Consider the following 14,684-nt stretch of genomic DNA (forward strand, 5'->3'; position numbering starts at 1 on the left):
TCCCAAGGGATGTCTGTACATGAAGGACTGGCACATGAGGAGGTACACAGTGCCTCATACACGTCTGACCTCATTGTTAGACACTCCGTCCTAGATCAGAATACGGTCCCTAGGTTGACCACCAGGGCCTTAGGTAGACACAAAAAATAGGTCAACACAAGCATTAGGTCGACAATGGGAAGGTCATTATGAGTTTTTCCCATTTTTTTTTTTCAAAACAGGCGATATTTTATACCCTACCCCCCACTACGTTGTGGAGGGAGAGTAGTGTACAGAGTGCAGCGGTACACTGATATGGTGTCAGTGCCTACCTATTACAACATTGGCACAAAAAAATGTGAAAAACTCACGTCATCCTAGCTTTTGTGCCCTGTCAACCCTATGACCCATACCCCCTAGATCTGCCTCCTGCTTCTGCTTCTCCCCCTTCCTTGTAACCAACTCTCACGAGGTGTCGCTCTTTGCTTATCAGTGCTGAAATACAGACCACACTGTGCTAAAAGCACCACAGCATAGAGCAGTGGTTCCCAACCCTGGTCCTCAAGTACCCCCAACAGTGCACGTTTTCCAGGTCACCTTGGAGGTGCCCTCATTATTTAGACACATTTTAAAAGATCCACAGGTGGAGCTAATTATTTTGCCTGTGATTCTGTGTGGAGACCTGGAAAATGTGCACTGTTGGGGGTACTTGAGGACCAGGGTTGGGAACCACTGGCATAGAGCGACACCCCATGCAGGGGAAAGGAAATGCACGTGTTTTCAGAGATACAGGATGGTAGAATGAACACTACTTGATGGTTGATACCTTCCTCCACGTGACCGGACCCCAGTGCAGCAATATAGCACAAGAATCTTTTTCTTAGAATTTGAGTGACAGCTTGCAGATATGTATGAATTCAATGTTTTATACAGGGGAGCTATGATGTCACAGCAGCTGAAATAACTGCAGTTTTGGCATTTTGTCTTATTTATCGTCAGTAATTTCACACCAGATACCCGCTTATGTATTTATTTATCGACTGTGTCCTTATGTATGTATTTCTCCTTCGGGAGACATCAGGGGCCACAGTTTTACAGAGGGTAATAGGAGTGGGAGAGCGCTCCAGCACCCTAGAGGATAACTTTATCTGCCTCCCAGGCAGCCAGGCTCCTTCCCTCCTATACCCCGCCTCCAGGCCAAGGACCTCATTTTTTTTCTAGGGTGCTGGCCGAGCCAGATGCACCCAAAAGAGGGGCTGCTATATAGCAGCCATAACTTAATTTTTTTTTTTTTTTTTACACTATAAGTGTCAGAGCAGCAGCGCTGGGGGTCTGAATAGACCCCTGCACTGCTGGCTCCATCACCCGGGTCCGGCGCTGCATCGCCACCCGCGGGTGGGGACCTGCAGCGGCCCCCGGGCACTGGAGAGACTTCAGCCACAGCCGGATGCCGGGAACCACAGGCGCCCCCTTCACAACAGCCGGGACGCACTGTGAGTAAAACACGCTCCCCGCCGGGAGCGTGTGCGAACATAGCGCAGCGCGCACAGAGTGGCTGTCACAGCCGGCGAGGGTGACCGCCGGCTGTGCTAGCAAGCGGTAGGCTGGCTCGCCGCCCGTCCCGCTGGACCACCAGGGATATTCGTTTGTGGGCAGCAGCGCTGGTATGCGGGGCCGCCCGGCGCACGCTGGATCCCCGCCATTTTACCAGAGCTGCATGAGGACACCTTCCCTGGGGCCATTTGCTAGCAGGGGGAGGTGGCTCCCCCCACATCAGCCCCTCCCCCGGGGACAGTAGGCAGGGAACTGTGCTTGGCGCACAGAGAGTTCCCGCCACTGACATCCCTTCCTGGCTGCACGTGAGGAGGGACACGGAGAAGCTCCATTGCCACCCGGGGTTCCACTCTTTCACTGCCAGGAGGCTTGGGCAAGTCCCCCCTGTACCTCTCCTACGGGACACAGGTCACAGTTACTGAGTGCTCCAGTCAGCCATAGCTGCTGCAAGAGCCTAGTGCCATTTGCCTTCTATTTGCATTGTATGCCTATGTATGCTTGCTGTATATGTGTACTTATTAACCCAATAGCTGCTGCAGTGTATTTGGTGTCATTTTGTACTTAGCCCTCCTGTACTTACAGTAGTTATGCCCAACAAGGGCAAGTCCAAGAAGGGGGACGCCCCAGCATTGCTGTCATGCACAGCCTGTAATGGTCTATGTACAGGACGGCCTATGCGCAAGCTGCTTCAATGCGCAGGTGCTGCCCACGCCTACGGCCTCCTCTCAGGAGCCTGCTTGGACCTCATCCCTTGTGCAGATGATGGCGCAGCTAGTTGATAAAGTCTCAGCTGCGCTGCCTCGGCGGCCCGTGCCGTCCTCATCAGCGGCGGGTGCAACCCCCCCAGCATTGGATGCCCAGGGGGAGGGTTCATTTCCCGCAGATAGACGCAGGTCTTTAGTTAAAAGGCCGGCGGCACTCCGGCCCCTCCTCATGCATGATTCAGATGATGATGAGGAGGAGGAGGAGCAAGACAATCAAGACGATGATGATGTTTTAAGGAAAACTACAAGGCACAGACCACCCTGCCAGTTCTCTGCCCGGACTGCCTGTTACTTTTGAGCTGCCGCTCTAAACTCTACTACTGTGATCCAGTGTAGTTGGACCTCTCACCTGCCAATTTGGAAGCCACAACAACGGAGCACCTGAGACCACATCTCAGGTTAGTGCGGGCTCACTCCCTGCTCTCCATCGGCGGCCCGCCGTTCACGGCTGACCGCCCAGCGGGTTGTAGTTTGAGCCGCACAGAAGAAACAACATCCTCCTGGCGACCGCAGGCTATTGAGAAAATCCATCAAAACTACAGAGGTAGTATAATAAATCTTTTGAGGGTCCCTCACTATTCAACATCGACATTGGAAATTCCTTTTGTCACTGGACATTAAGCGGCACACTATTTCTGTTATCTTATAACAAAAGAACTGACATATAATAAAGAACCCATCCAATTTGATGCCACTTTATAGAGACTTTTCTCCTTAGCAATTCAGGTTCGGGCACTCATTCGGAGCTGAGTCTGGCTTTTAAATCTTGAATATCCCCTTATTTACAAGGAGCTTATTATGGTATATTATTGTTATTGTTGATATTGTTTTTATATGTATTGAATTTCTATATTTTAGTAAAGAGATTTTTTATCAATCAAAAAATTCTTCAGGTGTGTGGCGCTCTCTCTTTTTCACTTATATATATATATATATATATATATACATGAATATAGATTTGTCTTATTCAAATAATTATTGTGAACGTTCCCTTCCCTCTTGCTAAGACGATGATGATGACTATGTGGAGGAGGCCGTCGATGACGCCATTGACGTCGCCGTTGACGTGTGTTAGAGAGGACCCCCCGTCTCATAGACAGGATCCCCCGTCTTGCCTTGATGTACCAGGCCTGATTACAGCGGTTAAGAAGGTCCTTCTAATAGACGACCACGCTGATCCGCCTGCGGAGTCGGGCCCTATATTTAAACGCACTAAACGCTCCTTAAGTCTATTTCCAAGTCGGATAATCTTGACATGGTCATTAACGAAGCTTGGGAGGCCCCTAATAGGAGGTTTGTCATTCACAAACGTTTCTCCTCCCTCTATCCTCTCCCCCAGGAGGACAGGACCCCCTGGGAGACAGCCCCCAGGGTAGACGCTCATGTGGCAAAACTGGTAAAAGCCTCTCTGTTGCCAATCCCTACAGCGTCTCTTAAGGATCAGGCGGATAGGAAGTTGGAAAACTTCCTGAAGCTTATCTACACCACAGCGGGGCAGCAGGCATGCCTGCCCTGGCGTCAGCCTGGGTGGCTATGGCCCTAACTAAATGGACTGCTGTCCTCACAGCAGGGGTGTCTGAGGGGGCCCCAGCAGAAACTCTACTGCCGACTATAGAGTTGATACATCAGGCTGCCCTCTACTTAGGCTAGGCAGCTCTTGATTCCGCTACTCTCTCCTCCAGGGTGTCAGCTTCAGCAGTGGCCGCCCCCAAGATTACTTTGGCTGCGTTCCTGGAAGGCTGACACAGACTCTAAGAAGGCTTGGAAGCTCTTCCATTCGACGGTTCCCTCTTATTAGGTCCCGAGCTGGATAGGATGGTCGCTACGGTGGCAGCTTCAAAAACTGCCTTTCTACCATCCACCCCGACTACACGGCCCCGGCCGTCCTTTCAGTCCTTTCGGTTCCAGGGTCGTGGTAGGGGACAGGCCTTCTCCTCCAGATCTTCCCAGGGGGGCAGATCCTCCCGTCCTAGAGGCAAGCGTCCCTGGGCCACCAGACGCCCTGACCCCAAGCCTGCGGACAAGCCCGCCGCATGACGGGGTGGGCCCCCACCTGGGGGATCCCATGGTGGGTGGTCGTCTGTTGGAGTTTTCTCCCATCTGGCTGGAATCCACCACAGACACGTGGGTTCAGGAGGTGGTCTCTCGGGGCTACTCCTTAACTTTTTGGCATCGCCCACCGACATCGTTCTTTTCCACGAGTCTTCCATCAGACCTGGAAAAGCGCAAAGCGTTAGAACAAGCAGTTCAACGTTTGCTTCAAACAGGAGTCATCATACCCGTTCCCTTGGCCCAAAGGGGTTCGGGGTTTTACACCAGCCTCTTCCTGGTCAGGAAACCAAACGGTTCCTACAGGCCCATACTCAACTTAAAGAAGCTAAACAAGTTTGTACGTGTTCCAAAGTTCAGGATAGAGACTCTGTGCTCCATTGTCCTGGTCCTTCAGCCACGGGACTTCATGGCATCCTTGGACATACAGGATGCGTACTTACACATCCCCATCCGTCCAGAACATCAGCGGTTCCTGCGCTTTGCCATACTGGACCAACATTTCCAGTTCAGGGCACTACCATTTGGTCTATCCACTGCCCCCCGTGTGTTCACAAAGGTGATGGCAGTAATGGGCAGCAGTCTGCGCAGCCAGGGTATCCGGATACTCCCATATCTGGACGACCTGTTGATTCTCGCACCTTCTGCAGACCTTCTCTGGGACCACCTGACTGTGGTGATACAGCTCCTGGAACGACACGGCTGGATCATCAATTGGGACAAGTCCTCACTGATTCCGGCACATTCGATGGTTCACCTGGTGGCCAGGTTGGACACCATCCATCAGAGGATCTACCTGCCGGAGGACCGTCGTCTGACTCTGCAGTCCCGAATTCGTTGGCTCCTCTATCCCCGACAGGTGTCTATGCATGCTTGCATGAAGGTACTGGGTTCCATGGTGTCGACCTTCGATATGGCGGAATATGCCCAGTTCCACTCCCGCCCCCTTCAGAAGGAGATCCTCTCCAAGTGGTCAGGATCCTATCTTTCTCTCTGATCTCAGGTGATAACCTTATCGCCGACAGTCTGTCTCTCTCGTGGTGGCTCCTAGACCAGAACCTCACGATGGGACGGCCATTCTGGATCCACCAATGGACCCTTCTCACCACGGATGCCAGTCTCCGCGGTTGGGGAGCGGTCACTTGCCAGAGGTCATTCCAAGGCCTTTGGTCCACATCGGAGGCCAAGCTTCAAATCAATGTCCTCGAACTGAGGGCGGTCTTCCGAGCTCTTTGCCTGGCAGAACCCTGGCTGAGGGGTCGTCCGGTGCAGGTCCAGTCGGACAATGCGACCACGGTGGCTTATATCAATCACCAGGGTGGCAGCCGGGCAGCAATGGTGGAAACATCCGGCATCTTTCACTTGGTGGAGAAGAAGATTGCGGCTCTATCAGTGGTCTTTATCCCAGGAGTCCAAAATTGGGAAGCGGACTTCCTAAGCCGTCAAACACTGAATGCTGGCAAATGGTCCCTCCATCAGGAGGTGTTCCAGATGCTGGTACGTCGGTGGGGCTTACCCGAAGTGGACTTGATGGCCTCTCAACACAACCACAAGGTCCCCCTTTACGGATCCAGGGCTCGCGACCCGGCCGCCATCTTGGTGGACGCCCTGTTCAGGCTGATGTATGCCTTCTCACCATTCTCCCTTCTCTTGCGACTGATTCGCAAGCTGTAGGCGGAGGGGGGCACATTGATCCTGGTGGCCCCGCATTGGCCCAGACGAGTATTATTGTAAACCCCCTTTATGAAGTGTAAATTTTATAATATGGTACTGCTTTTTAAACTATATTTTTAATAAATTATATATATTGTACAGGATACCGTTCTGCAAATTTTTGCTTATACTTTTTTCAGTCAGCGCTGGTACACATCCCCCCTTTTTTCCTACACTTTGAGGGCCTGACAAGTCCTAGTACCAGCCGCAGATAGTAGTGCACTGATCACCTCCTTTTGTTGGTTCTCAGATCTTCAGGCTCTGTCGGTGGCCCCCCGATTCCTCTTCCATTGCGCCCGGACCTTCTCTCTCAGGGTCCGTGTCTGCATCCAGATCTGAGGCGCCTGGCTTTGACGGGGTGGCTACTGAAACCTCCCTCTTGAGATCTAGGGGGTTTAATGCGCAAGTAATCTCCACCATGCTTAGAGCGAGGAAGGCTTCCTTGGCGAGGGCTTATCATCGTGTTTGGAGGGCCTACTTTTATTTGGTGTAGAACTCGCCACTTCAATCCTAAGACTTACCTCCTGGCTCGGATTCTGTCTTTCTTACAGAAGGGCCTGGAGGCTGGATTGCGATTATCTACCTGGAAGGTTCAAGTCTCGGCTTTGTCCATCTTGTTTCGCCGAAGATTAGCACTTTTGCGGGATGTCCGCACATTCCTGCAGGGGTTTTGCACATCCAGCCTCCCTTTGTTCCCCCGGTTGCTCCTTGGGACCTTTCACTTGTGCTATCTGCGCTTCAGAAACCACCATTTGAGCCTTTGCGGTCAGTGGACCTGTGTTGGCTCACCTGGAAAACAGTTTTCTTATTGGCAATAGCATCAGCTCGGAGGGTGTCCGATCTGTCTGCCCTGTCTTGTAAGTCCCCTTTCCTGGTCTTACATGATGACCGGGCGGTTCTTCGTACCGTCCCTTCTCACTTACCAAAGGTGGTGTCCAGTTTCCACGTTAACCAGGAAATCATGGTTCCGGCCTTTCAGGGGTCAGATGCGTCTCCGGATCAATCCTCCTTGGATGTTGTCCGGGCGTTGCGTATCTATGTGCGCCGCTCTCGGTCCTTTCGCATGTCGGACTCTCTCTTTGTGCTGTATGGCTTTCAAAAGAGGGGATGGCCGGCCACTAAACAGACTATTGCCCGCTGGCTTCGTTCTGTCATCAGGCAGGCATACCTGGGCGCCTCCCTTCCGGTTCCGGCTGGTATCCGGGCACATTCCACCAGGTCTGTGGGGGCGTCTTGGGCTGTTAGGGGCGGAGCAACAGCTGAGAAAATTTGCAGAGCTGCGACATGGTCGTCAGCTGCTACTTTCTTGCGTTTTTACGCTTTTGATACGTTTGCCTCCCAGGACTCTGCCTTTGGGCAGAGCGTGTTGGCTGCGGCACAGGCGCGTCCCCACCCATAGGTGGCTGCTTTAGGACGTCCCACTGTAAAGCTGTGGCCCCTGATGTCTCCCGAAGAAGAAAATGAGATTCATGTCTTACCTGGTAAATCTCTTTCTTCGAGGACATCAGGGGCCACAGGGATCCCTCCCTGCCGCTCCTGCTTCAGTTATGTTAAAGTTACGTTTCACTGGTTATATTACTCCTCTGTTGAGGGTACTAACATGTTTCAGAATGTGTCTCTGTGCGGTGCTTCTCTTCCTTCTCTCTTGTCTCCTGCCATGGCTTGTTAAAAAACTGAGGTTCTTGGCCTGGAGGCGGGGTATAGGAGGGGAGGAGCCTGGCTGCCTGGGAGGCAGTTAAAGTTATCCTCTAGGGTGCTGGAGCTCTCTCCCACTCCTATTACCCCACTGTAAAGCTGTGGCCCCTGATGTACTCAAAGAAAGAGATTTACCAGGTAAGACATAAATCTAATTTTTTGCATGAAAATCTGCAAAACCATGCTGCCCTGCAGGTGGGTAGATGTAATATGGGCAGAGATATTTAGATTTTAGTGGGTTTTATTGTTTCTGTGCAGGGTAAATATTGGCTCTTTATTTTTTACACTGCAATTTAGATTTCAGTTTGAACACACCCCACCCAAATCTAACTCTCTCTGCACCTGTTACATCTGCCCCACCTGCGTAGCATCTTAATGCCCATTTGCCTGTATTTTGCTTTGCTAACAAAGCTGAATCGGGCCCATTATTTGCTGCTGTTCTATAAACTAGCAGTGCTTGGGACACAGTAATATATATATTGAGCTATTGACCAATACAGTTCCAGTCTCTAAGTTGCTGGGAATAACCACTAAGCTCCTCCCACTTCTTTTCTTCTAGAGAGTTCCCAGGCCAGGATGTGTATGAAACTCCAGTATACTTCTCATCAGACTGGCTCAATGAGTACTGGGATGCCATCGCAGAGGATGATTACCGATTTGTCTATATGGGGCCACCTGGCTCATGGTATGTCGCTGTGCAGTAACACACACTACATGCTAATTACACTGCACTCTCGGGGGAGTCACCTGCTGCATCATTCACCAGTGATGGCTAACCTTGACACTCCAGCTGTTGTTGAACTACACATCCCAGCATGCCCTGCATCCGTTTTAGCATTGCCAAATAGTAAAACTGGAGCAGGGCATGCTGGGATGTTTAGTTCAACAACAGCTGGAGTGTCAAGGTTAGCCATCACTGTCCTACACGTTATTAATGTATATCACCAGCATGTTCAGAAGAACTGTAAATGGCATACAGAACATACCACAATGACTATACAGCAGGCATGTCCAAACTGTGGCCCTCCAGCTGTTGGGAAACTACACATCCCAGCATGCCTTCCAATAGTTTTAGTCTTCCCTAACAGCAAAACTGTGGCAAGGCATGATGGGACTTGTAGTTTCACAACAGCTGGAATGCCATAGTTTGGACATGCCTGCTATACAGTACCATACGATGGTACAGAAGGAGCAAAGGTCAGAAGCCATAGACTAGGGCTTCTCAAACTCGGTCCTCAGGACCCCACACAGTTCACCTTTTCCAGGTCACCCGGCAGATGCACAGGTGCCTTCACTACTCATTGACAGATTTTAAAAGTGAGGAGACCTGTAAAACATGCTCCGTGTGGGGTCCTGAGGACCGCGTTTGAGAAGCTGTGCCCCAGATCTTACAATCTATATTGTCGTCTGGTGTATTATATTAGTGAGCAGGATTTGTCATGTGCTCATTAGTGTCCTACTGTTTAATGGCTTACTAAAAAAGAAAAACTAATCCGGACCGTTTGTCTCATTAGGCAGGATGTTAGATGTTTACCTGACGCAGGAGCACACCGCTTGCTATTTCTGTTTTTATTGTTTGCCATTACACAGGATAAATAAGGTCAATGACAATTGTATTTTCTTATTTGAGGACAAAGTTTCCGTACACAGTTTTTCTGCTTCTTATAGTTAATTACACATTATGTCCAGTAGGTGGCAGTATCGCCATGTTTTATCTCCTGTATATAATAAAATCGAGCGCTGATACAAAGGCGGTTATCCATGTGGATTTAATGGGTGCACATCTCAGCTAAGTGGTACAGCCTGTCCTCCCACAAAATATTATTTGAACAATACTGAGAAAAACCTACAGATTATAGACAGGGCCTATTGTACTGTGCTTATACTGCATACATCCTCTTTTCCCGAAGCTGACAGTAGCGATAGCTACACCCTGGTGTCCTACCAGTGGCAGTCACAGTCCCCTAACTAAAGGGGTATATTTACTATAGCTGTTGAAAAGGAAGGTGTGATATTGCCTATAGGAACCAGATTTTGCCTATCATTTCCTAGGATGCAATACAGAAATGATAGAATCTGATAGGGGAGATGTTGCCCATAGCAAACAAAGGGCCTTATTTTGGTTCATTCTTTCTGACAAAATCCTTCTTAGATGGACAAAACCATGTGCACTGCAGGGGGGGGGGGGGGGGGGGCAGATGTAACATGTGCAGAGAGAATTAGATTTGGGTGAGTTATTTTGTTTCTGTGCAGGGAAAATACTGACTGCTTTATTTTTACACTGCAATATAGATCTCACTTTGAAGTAAAACCCCACCCAAATCTAATTCTCTCTGCACATGTTACATATGCCCCCCCTGCAGTGCACATGGTTTTGCCCATCTAAGAAGGATTTTGTCAGAAAGAATGAACCAAAATAAGGCCCAAAGTCTTGCATAGGCCAAGAGCTGACCGAAGGAGTAGCATTCCCAGCATGCATAGCGGTAGGCTACCAGCTGCAAGTACTCAGTTGGTGACCGCTTAGTGATAGCACAACAACTGTATGTAGATATAAGAGAGACAGATGGGCAGAGAGTGAGGGTAGGTACCACTGACAGTATCTGGATGATGGGGTGACAGGCAATAGGTCACCCCTATATGGTCCATAGGGCGACACGTTAAAATGGCCAACACGCATTTGTTTTTTAACCCAACGTTTTCTTATTTTACCAAGCACCTTGTCCAAAGCTTGATAAAACAATGTGGTACAATACCGGGGGTCACAAGTAGGGTTGACCATCATTGCCAATAGTGCAACTGGCCATCGATAGCGGCATACTATGCAATGGATGACATTAATGGTTTTACCTATTGATGGTCATCCATTTTCTTTTACTGATTGGCCTGTGGGCCAATCAAAACATGGAGGCGGGGCTTCACGGGTGTCTGGGACGGAGCTATGCTCCGTGTCCCGGCCCCTCGGGGAAAAAAAGAGAGAGAGAAAAAACATTTGTTTATGCTTGACATCAATGGAGGGTAAGAGTACAGAGAACGCCGTAGATGTAACGTATGAGCGCTGGTCTGACGTCGCCTGAATCGTCTATCTCTCACGTACAGGACTCCGTTCCACGCCGACGTCTTCCGGTCCTACAGCTGGTCAGCCAATATATGCGGCCGCAAGAAATGGCTCCTGTTCCCGCCGGGGCAGGAGGAGTACCTGCGCGACTGCCACGGATGTCTTCCTTATGACGTCACTTCACCGGCCCTTCAGGACGCCAACCTATACCCAAATTATAACAGGTGCTGCCCGCCGCTTGAAGTAATACAGGAAGCCGGAGAGATCATTTTTGTGCCCAGCGTTTGGCACCATCAGGTGTACAACATGGTGAGATGAAGCGTTTACACCATTACAGGAACACATTGTGACATATGCAACCATACCGCGTAGCAGCAGCATTGCTAGTGCAGTATATAAGTGTGTATGATGTATGTGACAGTAATGGCTCAGTAACAGAGGAAATTGGGTCTCCGCCTTGGGTATCAGTGACAAAATAAGGCCAAACCCCCCACCCCCCAACCTCAGGTATATGTCCCCAAAACAGCCACTGCCCCCCTCCCAACTTCAGGGCCTGGGGTACTCACCCATGCTGCCCGGGAAAGGGAGTCACTCTCTGGCCTCTCACTCCCCACGGTCAGTCCATCTACTCCTCTGCCCAGGCCCCTTGCCCTCACAGTCTTCTGGCTGCTCTCCATCCTGACTACTGCCGCTGACACTTGGGCGCCCAGCCAGCGATGCCACCACCGTGCCACGCGACTCACACCGGCTGTTACCAGGTGTGCTGACCACCCGGCCCTCGCCAAGTCTTCACACAAACACACACACACTGCCTGGCCCTGACACAGTGACTGTTTTTTGACTTGATTTACTGAATTTGTTATTGCTTGGCTCCCATATGGGATAGGCTGATGGTGAATGTACCTAAACCTTGCTCTAGAACTGTACTTGCACAGTGAAGACCGCCAAAGCCTTCCTCCAGAACTGCACTACATAATAGTGGAGACCGCCAAAACCTTCCTCCAGAACTGCACTACATAATAGTGGAGACCGCCAAAACCTTCCTCCAGAACTGCACTACATAATAGTGGAGACCGCCAAAACCTTCCTCCAGAACTGCACTACATAATAGTGGAGACCGCCAAAACCTTCCTCCAGAACTGCACTACATAATAGTGGAGACCACCAAAACCTTCCTCCAGAACTGCACTACATAATAGCGGAGACCGCAAAAAAAATTCATCCAGCGGTTTTCGAGATTAGCTCATTGAGACAGACAGATGTGCTTCAGGGACTTTGCTTTATACTATGTAACGATGGGTCAATGAGGGACAGAGAACTAGCTGGAAGCAATGACTCCTACTCGGGTTCCTGTGCTATCACTGTATACAAATGCCGTCCTAAACTGAATAACAAGCATGGCTGCAGCTGGGGGGTCTCTGTGATTATAACCTTCAGGGACGCGTGAAAGCAATTTCCACAACAATCAGCCACGCATGAATTCAGTGACGTTCTAGTTGGAGTCAGCGAGAGTTCCCTCCTCGTCAACTGCAGTCCTAGGCCAACCCAGTGCCAGCGGAGGTCTGCCCACTAGGGGACCTGGGAAATAGACTGTGACACATGGTAGCTGGGTGGTTTAGAACATAGCCCCTAATGGTTATCATTGTGCGGAATGTAAACACTCATCTGGTTTCCCAGGAAGATACTATTTCCATTAACCACAACTGGGTGAACGGCTGCAATGTGTCTGTGATGTGGGGATTCCTTCAGGCTGAGTTGGAGGCTGTCCAGAAGGAGATTGGCGACTGGAAGGAAAGCATGGAGGACTGGGACATACACTGTCAGGTAACACGCGCGATGTGCAGTATGTGTGTCCTTGTTTCCGCTAGAGATGGGCAAAGTGACTCACTAAAGAGAGCTGTGATCCATTGAACGCTCAGTGAAAAGAGTCGTTCTTTTGGGCGGCTCACTGGCTCACTTTGGGGGAAAATAATGGTTATTTGCGGTTTGAGTGTATTAAGTGTAGTATCTGTTCATTTTATATACATTTCATCTGATTCTAGTAATGTAAAGCGCATTTCGTACATTAATCTCACAGTTGATTATTTTCACTTATTTTTCTAGTTATCCTGACACTTCTTTTTTAAAGCAATGCAATTCTCTCCAGAGTTAGTACATCTCAGCTGCCACAGGTGGCAGTGCTGAGTTCAGACATGGTGTGTGAGTGGATCACTCATGTGTCCTTGCAAGTAGTTCAGTTCAGTAGTTCACTGATTCATACAGCCCTAATGAGTCAGTCAGTGCAGTTCCTCTAAGCTACCATGTGTGGCGCTGCTGTGCTCAGGCAAATGCATTGTATGAAAACTAAACTGAACATATTAACAATAGGCCTCCAAGAAGAACTGAAGAACAACTGTTCACCTTTTAGTGAGCAACAGTAACCAGTGGTAGAGATACAGCAGGTGCAGGGGGTGTCAGTAACCAGTGGCAGAACTACAGCCGGTGCAGGGGGTGTCAGTAACCAGTGGCAGAGATACAGCCGGTGCAGGGGGTGTCAGTAACCAGTGGCAGAGATACAGCCAGTGCAGGGGGTGTCAGTAAGCAGTGGCAGAGCTACAGCCGGTGCAGGGGGTGTCAGTAACCAGTGGCAGAGATACAGCCGGTGCAGGGGGTGTCAGTAACCAGTGGCAGAACTACAGCCGGTGCAGGGGGTGTCAGTAACCAGTGGCAGAGATACAGCCGGTGCAGGGGGTGTCAGTAACCAGTGGCAGAGATACAGCCGGTGCAGGGGGTGTCAGTAACCAGTGGTAGAGATACAGCCGGTGCAGGGGGTGTCAGTAACCAGTGGCAGAGATACAGCCGGTGGAGGGGGTGTCAGTAACCAGTGGCAGAGATACAGCCGGTGCAGGGGGTGTCAGTAACCAGTGGTAGAGATACAGCCGGTGCAGGGGGTGTCAGTAACCAGTGGCAGAACTACAGCCGGTGCAGGGGGTGTCAGTAACCAGTGGCAGATATACAGCCGGTGCAGGGGGTGTCAGTAACCAGTGGCAGAGATACAGCCGGTGCAGGGGGTGTCAGTAACCAGTGGTAGACATACGGCCGGTGTCAGTAACCAGTGGCAGAGCTACAGCCGGTGCAGGGGGTGTCAGTAACCAGTGGCAGAGCTACAGCTGGTGCAGGGGGTGTCAGTAACCAGTGGCAGAGCTACAGCCGGTGCAGGGGGTGTCAGTAACCAGTGGTAGAGATACAGCCAGTGCAGGGGGTGTCAGTAACCCGTGGCAGAGCTACAGCCGGTGCAGGGGGTGTCAGTAACCAGTGGCAGAGATACAGCAGGTGCATGGGGTGTCAGTAAATAGTGGAAGCGATACGGCCGGTGCAGGGGGTGTCAGTAACCAGTGGTAGAGATACAGCCAGTGCAGGGGGTGTCAGTAACCCGTGGCAGAGCTACAGCCGGTGCAGGGGGTGTCAGTAACCCGTGGCAGAGCTACAGCCGGTGCAGGGAGTGTCAGTAACCAGTGGCAGAGCTACAGTCGGTGCAGGGGGTGTCAGTAACCAGTGGCAGAGCTACAGCCGGTGCAGGGAGTGTCAGTAACCAGTGGTAGAGATACGGCCGGTGCAGGGGGTGTCAGTAACCAGTGGTAGAGATACGGCCGGTGCAGGGGGTGTCAGTAAACCAGTGGCAGAGATACAGCAGGTGCAGGGGGTGTCAGTAAATAGTGGAAGCGATACAGCCGGTGCAGGGGGTGTCAGTAACCCGTGGCAGAGCTACAGCCGGTGCAGGGGGTGTCAGTAACCAGTGGCAGAGCTACAGCCGGTGCAGGGGGTGTCAGTAACCAGTGGCAGAGATACAGCTGGTGCAGGGGGTGTCAGTAACCAGTGGTAGAGATACAGCCGGT

General features: G+C 50.8%; 1 protein-coding gene across 1 annotated transcript in view; it reads left to right on the forward strand.

The window, feature by feature from the left end:
- The window catches only part of JMJD4 (jumonji domain containing 4), a 322,213-nt gene that overhangs the window by 297,123 nt on the left and 10,406 nt on the right, over positions 1 to 14,684 (forward strand). Inside the window, exons 2-5 of the mRNA XM_083186687.1 lie at positions 8 to 42; positions 8,314 to 8,439; positions 10,851 to 11,118; positions 12,487 to 12,633. Coding sequence (XP_083042813.1) covers positions 20 to 42; positions 8,314 to 8,439; positions 10,851 to 11,118; positions 12,487 to 12,633 — 564 coding nt within the window. The 5' untranslated portion in view covers positions 8 to 19. The remainder of the gene's footprint in view (positions 1 to 7; positions 43 to 8,313; positions 8,440 to 10,850; positions 11,119 to 12,486; positions 12,634 to 14,684) is intronic.

Source organism: Crinia signifera, chromosome 5, assembly GCF_055691185.1.
Source record: "Crinia signifera chromosome 5, ASM5569118v1, whole genome shotgun sequence".
Taxonomy (NCBI): Eukaryota; Metazoa; Chordata; class Amphibia; order Anura; family Myobatrachidae; genus Crinia; species Crinia signifera.